This window comes from Pelobates fuscus, chromosome 1 (assembly GCF_036172605.1).
Source record: "Pelobates fuscus isolate aPelFus1 chromosome 1, aPelFus1.pri, whole genome shotgun sequence".
NCBI classification, from domain to species: Eukaryota; Metazoa; Chordata; class Amphibia; order Anura; family Pelobatidae; genus Pelobates; species Pelobates fuscus.
Genome location: NC_086317.1, coordinates 98,384,167 through 98,399,918, shown reverse-complemented (window position 1 = coordinate 98,399,918; position 15,752 = coordinate 98,384,167). Strand labels below are relative to the sequence as shown.

Genomic DNA, 15,752 nt, shown 5'->3' with positions numbered 1-15,752 from the left:
ACCAAGGGCTTGCCCAGGAAACCCCGTCCACATAAGCGGAGGTTCCTCAGACAGCACCAATGCCACACCATCACTACAGGGAAGGACTCGGACTCTCAGAGCACCCAAGTCCGTGGCACAGTGGTGTTGGCTCCTACAAGGTTCTATGGCTGGAGTAAGCAACCCCGGACAGTATCTTACCATCCTCATATCTGCCATGTGCCCCAAAGCGACACTCTCCTCCAAAGCCACCATGCGGTGTGGGCTGAAAGCCTCAGCTGGGACACCACGCTGATTGGCACTACAGAGTTACCTTACTCCTTGGCTGCTCCGGCATCTCTGCTGAAGCAACCAGCGGAACATAAAGATTAATGTTGTTTAGCATAGAAATTTTAATTTGGAACATAAGCAGACTTAGCATGCTCAATGATGGGAATATGGTGCTTTGCTATTAATAATGCTCCGTCTTAACCTCGTGCAGTACAAATGATTGCTAGCTTACATGGGAACAGCGGTCACCCTCTACTAACTGCTAAAATTTAAACTAAATGTCTAGCTATCGAACCAAATCTTGTAGCTAAATGTAATGCTTATTTTGATTTTAACAGGTCCTATATGTTAACCACTTAGATGTTGCTGACCTGTGTACTCCGAGGAGTCCTCTGTTATTTGCCTCCTGTCGCTCTTAAAGTACCACAGGTTTCTTAACTCATGCTAAACCACAAGTATAACAATCGTAATGTACCTATAGCTAGCAGTACCTTGCTAGTTTGTAGCTCAGTATGTTTACTTATTCTACCTAACCTAGCTCATCTCCTAGCCATATAACTCTGCATTAACTGTTTGCACCTAGCCTGTGATTATTAACTAGATAGACCTGACTAGCATCCTTCCTATCCTGTTATCTTGTGTTCACATTCTAAAATTGTGCATGCCTAATATACTACTCCAACTGTATTGCGAAAGCGATAGGATTGCCGTTGGGGTACCTCAAGCCTGTCTGTACCACCCTTGCACAGCAAAAAAAAAAAAAAAGTAAATCGGAATGGTGACTGAATGTAGGTCAATAGTACGTAGACACAATGAATAAGTAGCACTGTCGAATGTACTGAAATACAATGAGTATGTAGCGTGGCCGAACGTAGGCTGAATATACTGAAACACAATGTATATGTTGCATGGCCATATGTAATGAACCACAGTGAATATGCAGCATGGCTGATTGCAGGCTGAATGTACTGAAACACAGTAAATATGTAGTATGGCTGAACGCTCAGAATCACAATATATACACTGAACAAAATTGTAAACGCAACACTTTTGTTTTTGTCCCCATTTTTTATGAGCTGAACTCAAAGATCTAAGACCTTTTTTTCTATGTACACAAACGGCCTATTTCTCTCAAATTTTGTTCACAAATCTGTTAGTGAGCACTTCTCCTTTGTCGAGATAATCCATCCACCTCACAGGTGTGGCATATCAAGATGCTGATTAGACAGCATGATTATTGCACAGGTGTGCCTTAGGCTGGGAATAACAATAATCCCTGAAATCTTTATTTTTTTATTTTATTTTTCAATTTACAACATTCCAACCATCTATGAATGCAACTGAAGTGCCAAATGATTGGCTCTGATTTACATTTCAATGGAGCTTTCATCTGGATGTTCTTTTTCATGCATCAGAATTATTTATTTTATTTATATCGGATTTATTCTGGTGCAAACATGACTCATCGTTACCAACTATGATGATATTTAATGGCATGTTTATTGTATGTATATAAATCACAGTGTATTAACCTTTGATAACCTGCTATTTCAGACACATGTAATGAGCATGAATCCTGATGACCAAAGGATAAGTTTTACCCCGGTTCAAAAACGAAAAGTAAGTGACTACCTTCTCATTATGAAATATGCTGTCACAGTGAAAAGGCCTTCAGCTTATTGTATGCATTCCTTTTATACTAAATTCTGATATTGTGTGGTCCACCAGGAAAAATACAGTTCTAATAGTGATTTATAGAATAAATGATTTTATATAGGAAAGAAAATGGTAAAATCCCACTTAATTTTCATTATAAAAGATATGTAAATGTTCCTAAATTACCACACTTTGCATAGTGAATAAGTATTTCTGTATAGTAGCTGATGTATTGTAAGTTCTCTGATTGCTTAATGGACCTCAATTTCTGACCACCACACAGAATGGGTTGCAAAGTATATGTACAGAGAACTGTATCAACAGCACTAAGTGAGCTGCATTTACATTCACAACCTGGCTGCAGACAGTCAGAGAAAGCACAAACAGGTTGTGATATCCTTGCTATATCGCTCCCTGGGTGTCCTCTCTTTCTAATGCATGCTGCTTTGTAGTTCAAATCACTCTATACTGTCGGTGTCTGAACTGTGTGCACACATTTGATAAAAAGTGAGGGGTCATGGCTACGAATGCAGACTTATGGTGCAGAGTTCTGCAAAGAATTTCTTGTTTATATATATTCTTTTTTTTATTTAAAAAAAAAAATCTGTGCAAAAATGATAGATTTTTGAGCATGCAAGAAACTACAGCATATTATTTAAGAATAAGTAAAGGGATATGATTTGTTAGTGCCAGTGTAAGCAGCATGTGGTCTGCACACTTAGACAGTAATTTATTCCATGCGGCCCGGTGTTCACTAATGCCTCAATGACCAACCAGAGGTGCAGACCACACACTCCCCTACTGAACAAGGGATAATAGCCTTTCTGTAGAACGCTATGCAGGAGGGGGCCAAAGCATTATGAACCACACATTACACACACGGTAAACATCACACCATGAAATTATTTTGTGTTCGATCAAGTAGATTTGCAAAAAGAGGACACCACACTTTCTAAATAAAATTAAATCCCAATAAAATTACATTAATTGAATATTCATTTACAGTGTGTGTTTTTCTGTTGTGTGTGTGTATATAATGAATGCAGAGTGTGTGTGTATATAATGAATGCAGAGTGTGTGTGTTTGTATGAATGCAGAGTGTGTGTGTGTGTGTTTGTATTTGTATGAATGCAGTGTGTGTGTGTATGTATGAATGCAGTGTGTGTGTGTATGTATGAATGCAGTGTGTGTGTGTATGTATGAATGCAGTGTGTGTGTGTATGTATGAATGCAGTGTGTGTGTGTGTATGTATGAATGCAGTGTGTGTGTGTGTATGTATGAATGCAGTGTGTGTGTATGTATGAATGCAGTGTGTGTGTGTGTATGTATGAATGCAGTGTGTGTGTGTGTATGTATGAATGCAGTGTGTGTGTGTGTATGTATGAATGCAGTGTGTGTGTGTGTATGAATGCAGAGTGTGTGTGTTTGTATGAATGCAGTGTGTGTGTGTGTGTGTGTGTGTGTGTATGTATGAATGCAGAGTGTGTGTGTGTGTGTATGAATGCAGTGTGTGTGTGTGTGTGTGTGTATATGAATGCAGTGTGTGTGTGTGTGTATGTATGAATGCAGAGTGTGTGTGTGTGTATGTATGAATGCAGTGTGTGTGTGTGTGTGTATGTATGAATGCAGAGTGTGTGTGTGTGTGTATGTATGAATGCAGAGTGTGTGTGTGTGTATGTATGAATGCAGAGTGTGTGTGTGTATGTATGAATGCAGTGTGTGTGTGTGTGTGTGTGTGTATGTATGAATGCAGTGTGTTTGTGTGTTTGTATGAATGTAGTGTGTGTGTGTGTATGTATGAATGCAGTGTGTGTGTGTGTGTATGTATGAATGCAGTGTGTGTGTGTGTGTATGTATGAATGCAGTGTGTGTGTGTGTGTATGTATGAATGCAGTGTGTGTGTGTGTATGTATGAATGCAGTGTGTGTGTGTATGTATGAATGCAGTGTGTGTGTGTATGTATGAATGCAGTGTGTGTGTGTATGTATGAATGCAGTGTGTGTGTGTATGTATGAATGCAGTGTGTGTGTGTATGTATGAATGCAGTGTGTGTGTGTGTGTATGTATGAATGCAGTGTGTGTGTGTATGTATGAATGCAGTGTGTGTGTGTGTGTATGTATGAATGCAGTGTGTGTGTGTGTGTATGTATGAATGCAGTGTGTGTGTGTGTGTATGTATGAATGCAGTGTGTGTGTGTGTATGTATGAATGCAGTGTGTGTGTGTGTATGTATGAATGCAGTGTGTGTGTGTGTGTATGAATGCAGTGTGTGTGTGTGTGTATGAATGCAGTGTGTGTGTGTGTGTATGAATGCAGTGTGTGTGTGTGTGTATGAATGCAGTGTGTGTGTGTTTGTATGAATGCAGAGTGTGTGTGTGTGTGTGTGTGTGTGAATGCAGAGTGTGTGTGTGTGTGTGTTTGTGTAGTGTGTTTGTGTAGTGTGTGTGTGTAAACTGGGTGGGGGAGGGCATGTTTATTTTAATATTTAATTTTTTTTATTTTATTTGAATATTTTTGTTATTTTAATATTTAATTGTTTAGTCCCCCCTCCCTGCTTGTTACCTGGCCAGGGAGGGGGGCTATATGATTCCCTGGTGGTCCAGTGGCATGGGCTGTGCAGATGGGGGGCCGGCAGTGAGCTGTTACTTACCTTTGTAGCCGCTCCGTTCACATCCCCCATTCAGCTCACAGTGTAAGTCTTGTGGTCTGTGTGCTGCGCGGAGCGTTGCTCTGACGGCCGCAGGTCTCGCAAGACTTACACTGTGAGCTGAATGGGGGATGTGAACGGAGCTGCTACAAAGGTAAGTAACAGCTCGCTGCCAGCCCCCCCAGGACCGCTGGGCTTGTAATGAGCCCGGCGGTCCTGGTCTGTATTATGGCAATGTAAGTTGCCATAATACAGACCTTGACTCGAGTATAAGCAGAGTGGGGCTTTTTCAGCACAAAAAATGTGCCGAAAAACTCTGCTTATACTCGCGTATATACGGTAATCTACTTTCCAATAGAGGTCACTTAAAGCAGGTTTGCTGCTTTAAAGGACCACTATAGTGCCAGGAAAACATACTCGTTTTCCTGGCACTATAGTGCCTTGAGGGTGCCCCCACCCTCAGGGTCCCCCTCACGCCGGTCTCTAGGGGGTGGAAGGGGTTAAACTTACCTCTTTCTCCAGCGCCGGGTGGGGGACTCTCCGCCTCCTCTCCTCCTCCTTGGCTGAATGCGCATGCATGGCAAGAGCCGCGGGTGCATTCAGCCAGTCCATAGGAAAGCATTCTCAATGCATCCCTATGGACGCTGGCGTCTTCTCACTGTGAAAATCACAGTGAGAAGTGCGGAAGCCCTCTAGTGGCTGTCAATGAGAGAGCCACTAAAGGCTGGATTAACCCTAATATAAACATAGTAGTTTCTCTGAAACTGCTATGTTTATAGAAAAATGGGTTAACTCTAGCTAGACCTGGCACCCAGACCACTTCATTAAGCTGAAGTGGTCTGGGTGCCTATAGTGGTCCTTTAAGCAGTTTCTTTGTTTTTTACTTATTTCCAGGGCCCATAACAGGTAAATTCATGTTGCATTATTGGGTTACTTTAACAGTGTATAATATATATTATGCACAACTGCTGTGTGACTCTTTTCTGTCTGTGTTTCCGCGGAAGCATTTTTTATTTTAGCATTATTGCAAATGCTAACTTGTATCAGCTTTAGTTACATTCAGGAAGTGTTGTTCGGTTTTCTCTTTTCCAGACTTTCCTTTTAGTTTCCCTTCTATACTGTATATTACTTTGCCAACTCAAGCTGTTGCTAAAGATGTGAAGTGATTCTGATTTAGAAGCCTTATTTCAGATGTCTGCATTAATTTATCATAATCTTATTGTGAACACATTATGTCATGGGCATTCAGCTTAACTATCTCATTAAGTAAAACATAAGTAAGTAAGAAAATAAGGTGCTTAGAGCATTGTACATGCTAGGAATGATATGTTATATTTAATTTATGTATAAGTTTGTCTTTAAATCTGGTTTGATTTTTAAAGGACTTAGACTGAGTAATCCAAAAACTCAATATGCTTTAACGAATAACACACAGATTATTGTATTGTTCTTGTACATATTGAATATAACATTTAAATATTCACACTGTAGATTGGAAAAAGTATGTGAAACTCTAGGATAATTACTTTAACAGAAGCCAATTATAGTTATTAATTGGACATCAGGTTTGCCAATTTCAAAGCCGAAATTAAAGGTGTGAGCTACCTTGAGGTATAAAAAACTTTTTTTTAAATTTCCTATTCACCAAAAGCATCTGTTGATATGAACCATGCCTTGTAAGTAAATAAATAAAAATGGGGAAAAAAAGCTCTCAGCAGATCTGCAATCAAAAATAGTTTTGTTGCATAAAGCTGGACAGGATTGTAAAGTTATCTCAAAGAACTTAGATATTCATTTGCCCACTATTACATACATTTTCTATAAAAATTATATTCTGTACTGTTACTACTCTCTTTAGAAGTGTTGAGCCAGCCAGGATGACTCAAAAGGCACACCGCACTATTCTCAATGAGGTAAATAAAAAAAAATTAAATTTAAAAAGTGACATCTAAAGACTTGAAGAAATAATTGAACTGGTTAACCTCTCTGTTCATGAGTCTACAATAACGAAAACATTCAACTCGCATGGTGTCCATGGCAGGACACCATGAAGAAACCCGCTGATTTGAAAAGGAAATAAAAAGAAAAAACTTTGCTGCACATTTGAAGTTTACCAAAGACCACTTTGCCATTCCATAATGCTATTGGGAAAATATTTTGTGGACTGATGAAACTATGGTTGAGTTGTTTGGGAAGAACACAGAGCTCTATATATGGCGTTAAAAGGCAACTGTAACGGCACCCCGGGGCATAAAAGGGTTAAACCGCCGTTTAGTCGATCTTCCCCTTCCAGAGATACAGGCACAGCGACTACAGAACACCAAACTCCCGAACTGAATACAAGGGAATGCTCCAAACTCCCGAACCGCATACAAAACAGCACACCAAACTCCCGAACTGGAAACTCACGAATAGCTGCTAACAGACGAACAGAAAAAGCACCCAAGTGGCTTACACTCCTGGCAATCAGTCTCTAACAGCATACAGTAAATCCCCCCCAAAGACAAGACAGAGCTCCGTGTTGAGGGTCAAGCAGTGGTCTGGTTTATTGAGGGCTATTTATGCAGGTCTTCCATCTGGTGGACACTCCCCTAGGGGACCCGATGGAATACTGTGACAAAGTACAGACATGAACCAATGACAGACACACAGAGGTAATGCATCCTAATGTCCCTCCCTCTGTCCTGGAGATAATTGGGAAGTAATCCAATTATCTCCCAGGACAGAGGCAAAACTCCATTAACCACATGGCAGTAAAAGACATAAAAATGTATAAAGTTACAACTATTGCACAAAACATATACATTCTACCTATCCCCAGATAGCGTAGATCTGAGCGCACATTATTACCGAATGGCGCTCAGATCACATACATACATTTCAATCGCCATGGAGCCAACGTTTTTCCCATAGTCTTTCGTTACACGAATAGGCTCCATGGCATAGCTATCTGGGGTAATGCTGTTCATACGATTTAAACTACCGAATGCAGAAGCAAGGAGGCTGACTGCTCAGTGGTGTTCGCGCAAATAAGTGTCCGTTTCCAGTTCCATAGTTTGGGCGCTGAACACCGCTGGCCGTTCGGGACTTTAAAAGGGCCGCCGCCACTTGTTCGGCAAACGAACAAAGGCCACCCACCCAGCATTTGTCAATTAAGCTGCGGTTACCGCAACTTCTGGGAGGTAAATTGCCGACACACTCCCAATACAGGTGGTCCAGTCATTCGGTTGTTTGTTCGGAATCTACCGACCGCCAGGCAGAAAGGCACGAACAAGCCTTTTCTGCAGGGGAAAAGAAGGCTTTTTAACATGGGGCCATAGTCCAGAGGCAACAGGTGGGCAACCAGGCTTCTCCAATGCAATGTGGCGAGATTGGTCTCGTCACAGCAACCCATAACAACATGAAAACATCATGAAAATAGATAGGTATGGTGGAGGGAGCGTCATAATATGGAGCTGCTTCGGGCCTGGACCAGTTGCCATCATCAAGGGAAAAATGAATAGTACAGGATATCATACAGGATAATTTCAGGGTGGCTAAAGCTCAGTAGAAGTTGTTTGATGCATCATCCTAAACATCAGAGTAGTTAGACTACAGCATGGCTAAAACAAAAAGAAAATCTGCCTTTTGAAGTAGCCCAGTTAAAGCCCAGACCTTAACTGTATAGAGATGCCGTGGAATGATCTCAAGGGAGCTGTTCACACCAGACATCCGAAGAATATGGCTGAAGTAGTTCTCTAAGGAAGTGTGGCCAAAAATTTCTCCTGAGCGTTGTTCATGTCTAATCTGCAGCTACCAGAAATGCTTGGTTGAGATTATTGCTGCTAGCTAGATATTAAATCCAAGTATTCACTTACTTTTTCCACAGCACTGTGAATGTTTAATAGGATGGGTTCAATAAATACAGATAGTTTGTGTGTTGCTTGCTTAAGCACATTGTGCACGTCTATACTTGTGACTTTGATGAAGATGAGATGACATTTTATGACCAATTCATGCAGAAAAAAAACCCATTCTAATGGGTTCACATACTTTTTCTTGTCACTTTATATCGTATGAAAAATGCCATATAGTTCCTCCCAGTGACTGAACTAAAACAGCAGGCATTTATGGCATTAAGAGCAGTCTTGTTCCAACATGGGCTCAATGCTGACCCTATTAAAAGAACACTCAAAGCACCATAACTTCTACAACATGATGATTGGGGTAATTTTTATCCACTTTGCTAAGATTAATCATTAATTCGATTTTGCTGGGAATTAAATCTGTGACTCTAAATTTTGAACTGTCATGCTATGATATTGAACTCTATAACCTTTTACTTTAAATTTATCCTTATGTTTTATTTTCTGTTTCATGTCTAACATATCTTCTGTTTCATGTTTTTCATTTGTTCATTGCATATTTTATTTAACTTTGTTCTTCATTTCATCTGCCTTTAATCCTTTAATTTCTTTCTTCATTGTTTGCCTCTCCTTTGGAGTAGAAGAACGTAAAAAATGTGGAGTTGAAATATGATGGTAAGGTGGAGAAGGAACAAACAAAAGGACATGACATGCACCCACTTTTATCCTTGTCAGTAGACGATAAGTCATTTAGTTCTGACAGGGACAGTTCCTCTTCTGAATCAAATGCAGGTGTGACTGTTGACCAAGCAGAGACTATTAAAAATTCTATGAAGTATAAGTTCCAGAAAGCATCAGAAAATGGCAAAATAAAGTTTGTGGTTAGTCAAGGCCAGTCAAATGCAATACAGGCAGACATGGAATTAAAAGTCACGGGAAAACATAAGTCCAAAAGAGTTAAAACACAAAAGATTACATCTCGTGCATATTCTGCTACAGCTAGTGAGTCAGATAGCCCTACAGCCAGTCAGAATGCTAGGCATAATAAAGTCCCACAACAAATCTGTGTCAAAAGTCATGAAGGTAGCAATCTAGAAAAAGAGATGAATATAAATTTCAAGCCGAGGTTTGTTAGTGAGGATACAAGTACTTTATCATCAAGCAGTGACTCTGGGAATCTAAAACGACAATCTAGAAAGAAAATGATATATGGAACATGTATTTATAGCAAGCAGAATCATTCAATCAGTGAACAAGAACAATCCTCAAGTCAGGAGAAAAAATCAGAATGTGCAGGAAATTCTACTATTATAAAAGTAAAGTCTCAGAGTGCCAGTGATGACGAAACCTCAGGAAGCATGGAAGAGTCCTCTGAAGAAGAAACAAGATCCAGGAAATATAAGAAACTTGGGAAGGGGAAACAAAATGAAACTGATAGTACAAGTAAATATCATTATAAACAAGATATTGTGGTAGAAAAAGTAAATGAGAAAGTGAACCGTAAATGTAAAACGGAAACTAGAGAAAGATCTGTTCAAAATAATGCATGGGAAGAAGCTGGTGAGGAGGCGACAAGTGAACAAGGAAAGAGTAAGGAAGAGGAACAAGAAGGAGAAGAAGAAAAGGAGAGGGAAGAAGATGCGGAGGAGCAACATGATGAAGAGGAGGAAGAGGGTGAGGAAGAAGGGGAAGAAGGGGAGGAGGAGGAAGAGGGTGAGGAGGAGGAGGAAGAAGGGGAAGGGGCGCAGGAGGAAGAGGGGGAGGAAGAAGGGGGGGAGGAGGAAGAAGGGGGGGAGGAGGAGGAAGAGGGGGAGGAGGAGGAAGAGGGGGAGGAAGAAGGGGAGGAGGAGGAAGAGGGTGAGGAAGAGGAAGGGGAGGAGGAAGAAGGGGAGGAGGAGGAAGAGGAAGGGGAGGAGGAAGAGGGGGAGGAAGAGGAAGGGGAGGAGGAAGAGGGTGAGGAAGAGGAAGGGGAGGAGGAAGAGGGTGAGGAAGAGGAAGGGGAGGAGGAAGAGGGTGAGGAAGAGGAAGGGGAAGGGGAGGAGGAGGAAGGGGAAGGGGAGGAGGAGGAAGAGGAAGGGGGGGAGGAGGAGGAAGAGGGTGAGGAAGAGGAAGGGGAGGAGGAGGAAGAGGGTGAGGAAGAAGGGGAGGAGGAGGAAGAGGGTGAGGAAGAAGGGGAGGAGGAGGAAGAGGGGGAGGAGGAGGAAGAGGGTGAGGAAGAAGGGGAGGAGGAGGAAGAGGGTGAGGAAGAAGGGGAGGAGGAGGAGGGTGAGGAAGAAGGGGAGGAGGAGGAGGGTGAGGAAGAAGGGGAGGAGGAGGAGGGTGAGGAAGAAGGGGAGGGGGAGGAGGAGGGTGAGGAAGAAGGGGAGGGGGAGGAGGAGGGTGAGGAAGAAGGGGAGGAGGGTGAGGAAGAAGGGGAGGAGGGTGAGGAAGAAGGGGAGGAGGAGGAAGAAGGGGAGGAGGAGGAGGAAGAGGGTGAAGAAGAAGGGGAGGAGGAGGGCGAGGAAGAGGAGGGGGAAGAAGATAAAGATAAGAGAGAAGTAAAACGAACAGAGAAGCGATTACAAAAGAGAAAAGAAGAGAAGCAAAACAAAGAGAATAAGAAAAAGTCTACATCAAAGAACTCCTCAAAAGAAAAGTCACACCCAATTAAAAATATGAACAAACCTGAGATATGCGAAACGAAAAGTTTGAACAATGAAGAATCCGATGAGTTAAAAAAAAATAAAGAATTGGATAATACAGTTGAATTTTGGGAATATATATTGCCACAATATTTGAATTTGAAGTAAGAAATATATGTATGCATTTTATATTTAGCATACAATAACCACAATATAGCAAACTGACTTTCTTAAATCTAAATTAAGAATAATCTTGTGTTCAAATAATGGCTTTGTTTTACATATACAACATATATTTTGTTTAATTTTCATTACCCAAAGGACCACTATAGACATCCAGACCACTATATAAATTATAGTGGTCTAGATGCAGTGGCCCTGTAGATTTAACCGTGCTATGTAAAACATTGCTGTTTTTATAGAAGCTGCAGTGTAGTGTATCTTTTGCAGGTTTAACAAGACTCTAGTGGCACTTTCACTTTGATAACGGAGTCACACTTAGTTCTTAATCAAATGCTGCTTATTGAGCACCAATTGATTGGTGCAGCTCAAGCTCTGTGTTTTGTCTTGCATGTGCACTCACCTCCAAATGTTTCCCTATGGTGAAACATTGGATTGACAGTCTTGATGATCTGGGCCAAGGAGGGAGAGTGGCAGGACAGAGCACGGCAAGGACCTAAATAGACTATTGCATTAGGAATACATGTTTGTATTCCTAATGCTATAGTGTTTCTTTGAGCTAGAACACAAATTAATGAGAATTATAATTTAAATCTAAAGCTATGTAATGACATAATAGGCAAATAACCACACATATTTTACTCTACATGCCTTCTACTGTAATAGAGAAGTATGCTTTCCCCCTTTTCTTTCTATCAAAGGCCTTGCTATGGTGCAGGTAAAATTTTGCATGAGAAGATCTGCATTATATTTTAATTCAAAGTGGATTTCAAATTCAGGGTAAAAACAACATAACTGGAAACATTGTCTAAGTAAGGTAAGCTTCCATATTGGCTACTGTGGCCTTAAATTAGACATTCACGTTTAATCCTCTTGAGTGAATAACCCTGCTAGACATTATCAGTCCAGGGGGATTTCTAACTTTATAAAGATTATCCTAAATCATTGTATGAGCGTCAATGGACAATCTTAACTTGGCATGTCACCAATGACAGATAAAAAAAAAAAAGTGTTTCTGCTCTTGAGGTGAGGGTGGGTGAGTTCTGCTCATGGAGTTTATTCAGCTTTTATTACATTCTGCCCAAAGAAACATGTTCATGAAGTGTTGTAATATTGTATGAAGAGAACTATCCCTGCCTGAGGCCTTTTCATTCATTCCTTCATGAAGTCTTTTGCAGTATTTCCTTCTGTTTTCAGTTATTTATTTTGCCATTTGTTGTATCACATTAAACCTTTTTTGTAATTGAATTATAACAAAATAAACAGTTGTGTGCCAACCAGCAGTAATACAGAAGGGCGAATTCCTATGAATCTATTATTGAAATAATCAATTGCAATGCATTTTTTGATTGATAACACGATATCCACATTTTGTGAAAAGTTAGTAGAACTATTTATTCAGCAGAGAATATTAATTTATTTTTCAGTTTTCCTGTTTTATGACAGAACTGTTTATTTTTTTTTTATTTTTTAAATTAATTTGTATTTAATTTTGTGAATTCAGTTTTAGAGTTCTCTTTTCTTCCTATTAGGAGAGAGAAGGGGGGTATCATAGGCCAGGTAGTAGATTTTCATATTTTTTTTTTTGTAGTTTTGTTTTTTATGTAAGTTTGTTTTATTAAACATTGGTGAGATTTTATAGCATTACATCTTGCTTACAAGCTGTATTCAATTAGGAATGTCAAATTTATTACATAGTGTTCGATCAAGTACCATGTTCATTTTAGTTTTACATATTGTGTAAGCAATTATACAATGACAATTGAAAAGATTAAAAAAAAACTCTGACCAATTAACTCGTTGTCATTATTTAATCTGACACATGTACCATTTATGTGGTCAAAGTTTAAAAATAAATAACAAATAAAAAAACAAAAACAGAACCTAGACTTTTTGTGGGTATCTCTAGATTTATGCGTAAACATGCACCCGCACAAAGAACTACTCCTCTTACCCAGAAACTCCTAACTCTGTCAATGGAAGAGTCTCCTTTGCTATATTAGAGGTCAGCCACTGCACCTAGATATCCATGTATGTTTGCGTCTACCCCTGGTACTGAAGATCAGTACCCCTATATTCTGTAGCTCCTTCATACGGGCATACCACAACTCTGTGTTGTATGCCCATCTGCCTCCACCTTAGAGATATTAAGATTTTTGCTACATTTAAAATTCTGATAATTAGCAATTTCCTATAGGCATAAGTTGGCATAGTCGTGTGGTGGAGAATCAAGTGAGCTGGCTGGAAGGGTGGGGGCTTGACAAAAAAATTCGGTATGAGGCAGTGTATTCTCTGTCAGATCTTCAGCCAGTCCCACCATATATGCAGGACTGTACCCTCCGCATTCAAACACATTCAGCAACTACCTGTGCATAAAAGATAAAACATTTTAAATGTTTGCACTGTTCAGCTTATATGATCTTTCCTGAATTTTGCTCAATAATGAAGTGATGTATGATGTTGCAAATCTTTTGACATTGAGCATCTGTGAAGATTAAGCATAGTGCATCTGACTATTTCCCCATAAAGGGGGTTTGTGAGGATCTACTTTGTTGTTGCAAGGTGGTGTATAGGCAAGATATTCCATGTTCCACTGGGTCTGGTTTCATGCATTTCTCCTCAAGTGCTGTAAGTTTGATGGAAGCTTAATAAAAAGGAAAAGCTTGACAGTTTCAGATGAAATTTATACATAGGTTAGATACCATAGTATTAATACCTCCCACCCACCCACTTCTATGCATATCTCCCTCCTCCTGCTCTGGCAGGCAACTCTCTCACAGAGCCTGCGCCCGAGGTGATGGTAGCGCCGGCTCTCCTCTGCCCTATAGATAGATGGCCCCCATCAATACTGTTTCTAACTGTCGTTGCAGGGGAGGGGAACCTCTCACTTTCCAGCAGCGAGTGCTGTCAGACTGAGCGCAAGGTTGTCATATGACGCGCAGAGCAGAAGGGGGAGTCGCTCCTCCTCCCAGTGTACTGTGTGATTCCCTTATGGAGCCGCATGCTGCCTGGGGGCGCAGGGAGCGCAGGCTGAGGCAGGCGCAAAAATCACTAGTCAGTCTGACAAGTGATTTTTGCTCCCCCATCAATCAGAGCCTCCGATTGGCAGGGCTGCAAAGATGTTCATTGTGCGCCGTGAGTTTGACACGCTTGGTGTAGAACATATCTACCAGAATGCATGTCTACCATCCCTATCCGTCTGGGTCAGGGTTGGAATGAAGTAGAATTGTTTGTGCAGCAATATTGTTTAAGATGTGCTATGGATTTTGTTGCTAAAGAAACCAGTGTGTAGACATCCTTAGAACGTTTTGGGACCTTGAATTGTGTCTCCTGAATGTCCACAACCTGTACCTTTTGCGATTTGGATAAGTAGAGAGCATTTTTCTGGTATGTTTAACCCCTTCACGTTAATAGGGAGTTTTTTAATATTGTAAAACACAGTGGTAGGTCTAATAATTGGTACACGCTCTAACACCTGTGAGGTATCCCCTACACCTTTAAATCATATATAACACACAAACAATAGGTGGAGCACGTTATGGCAAACAAAATAAAAAATATACTTCTCTCTTCTTACTTTGTCACAGTAAAGATAGAGAGGTACATAATAGTGCAGATATCGTAATACATAATTAGGAAAACCAGTATTACTTAAGCACACTCACAAAGATAGAGCCATATACTGGACCTGGCTCTGGTGTGAATCTCCTTAGGATCTCTTTAGGGTGATCCAAACCCCCTTTGTTGATGCTCTGGAAAAGTGGAAATATTTCTTCCCAAGGATGGGCAGCTGAGATAAAGATGCTTGCCAAAAATACATTTATTGATAAATGCACTGGATAAAACACTTTATAAAATATAAGTATAAAAAGTCTACTATTGTCTAATTCTGTGCCAAAAAGCGTTTAGGCGAAATGTGGCTTCCTCAGTTGGCATAGATAATGCTGTTCCGTCTTTTAGTTCCTTAAATATCTGTATTACTTTCAATTTTCGCGGATCGGACTAAATACACGTGACCGGACAATTATACAGAGAACCAGGAAAAAGAGGGTGAGATGCAGGATGCGTTCACCACAAAAGACTAAGCACACGTGACCGGACACGATACGGGGAACCAGGAAGTCGCAGGTGGAACGCAGGATGCGTTCCACCACAAAAATTGAAAGTAATACAGATATTTAAGGAACTAAAAGACAACAAGTATTTACACAAAACAAATTGTGCCTTCAAGAGACACAGGCATCTTGTAGGGGTTGTCCCCAGAGACCAGGCCAGCCAGTCACAGATAATTTCTCACCTAAATTAGCAACTCGTACATCAGTGGCCACACAACTTCAATGATGAGTATTCAGCAACCTAGTGTGAGAATGGTCCTGGCGACACCAATGGCCAGCAGCTAGTCAAGTTTCTCAAATGTTGGAATCCCTTCGCTCACCACCCTGACCATGTGTATAATGTTAGGGGTCGTGATATCAAAGTGTTTACCCAGAACAAGTGCTTGTTGGGGAACAGATGCATTAAAGGGATACTGTAGTGCCAGGAATACAAAGCTG

The 15,752-nt window shown here is 40.7% G+C and overlaps 1 protein-coding gene across 1 annotated transcript in view; it reads left to right on the top strand.

The window, feature by feature from the left end:
* Positions 1–11,187, top strand: part of RPGR (retinitis pigmentosa GTPase regulator) — a 76,783-nt gene extending 65,596 nt beyond the window's left edge. Inside the window, exons 13-14 of the mRNA XM_063445063.1 lie at positions 1,804–1,869; positions 9,040–11,187. Coding sequence (XP_063301133.1) covers positions 1,804–1,869; positions 9,040–11,187 — 2,214 coding nt within the window. The remainder of the gene's footprint in view (positions 1–1,803; positions 1,870–9,039) is intronic.
* Positions 11,188–15,752: the final 4,565 nt, after the last annotated feature.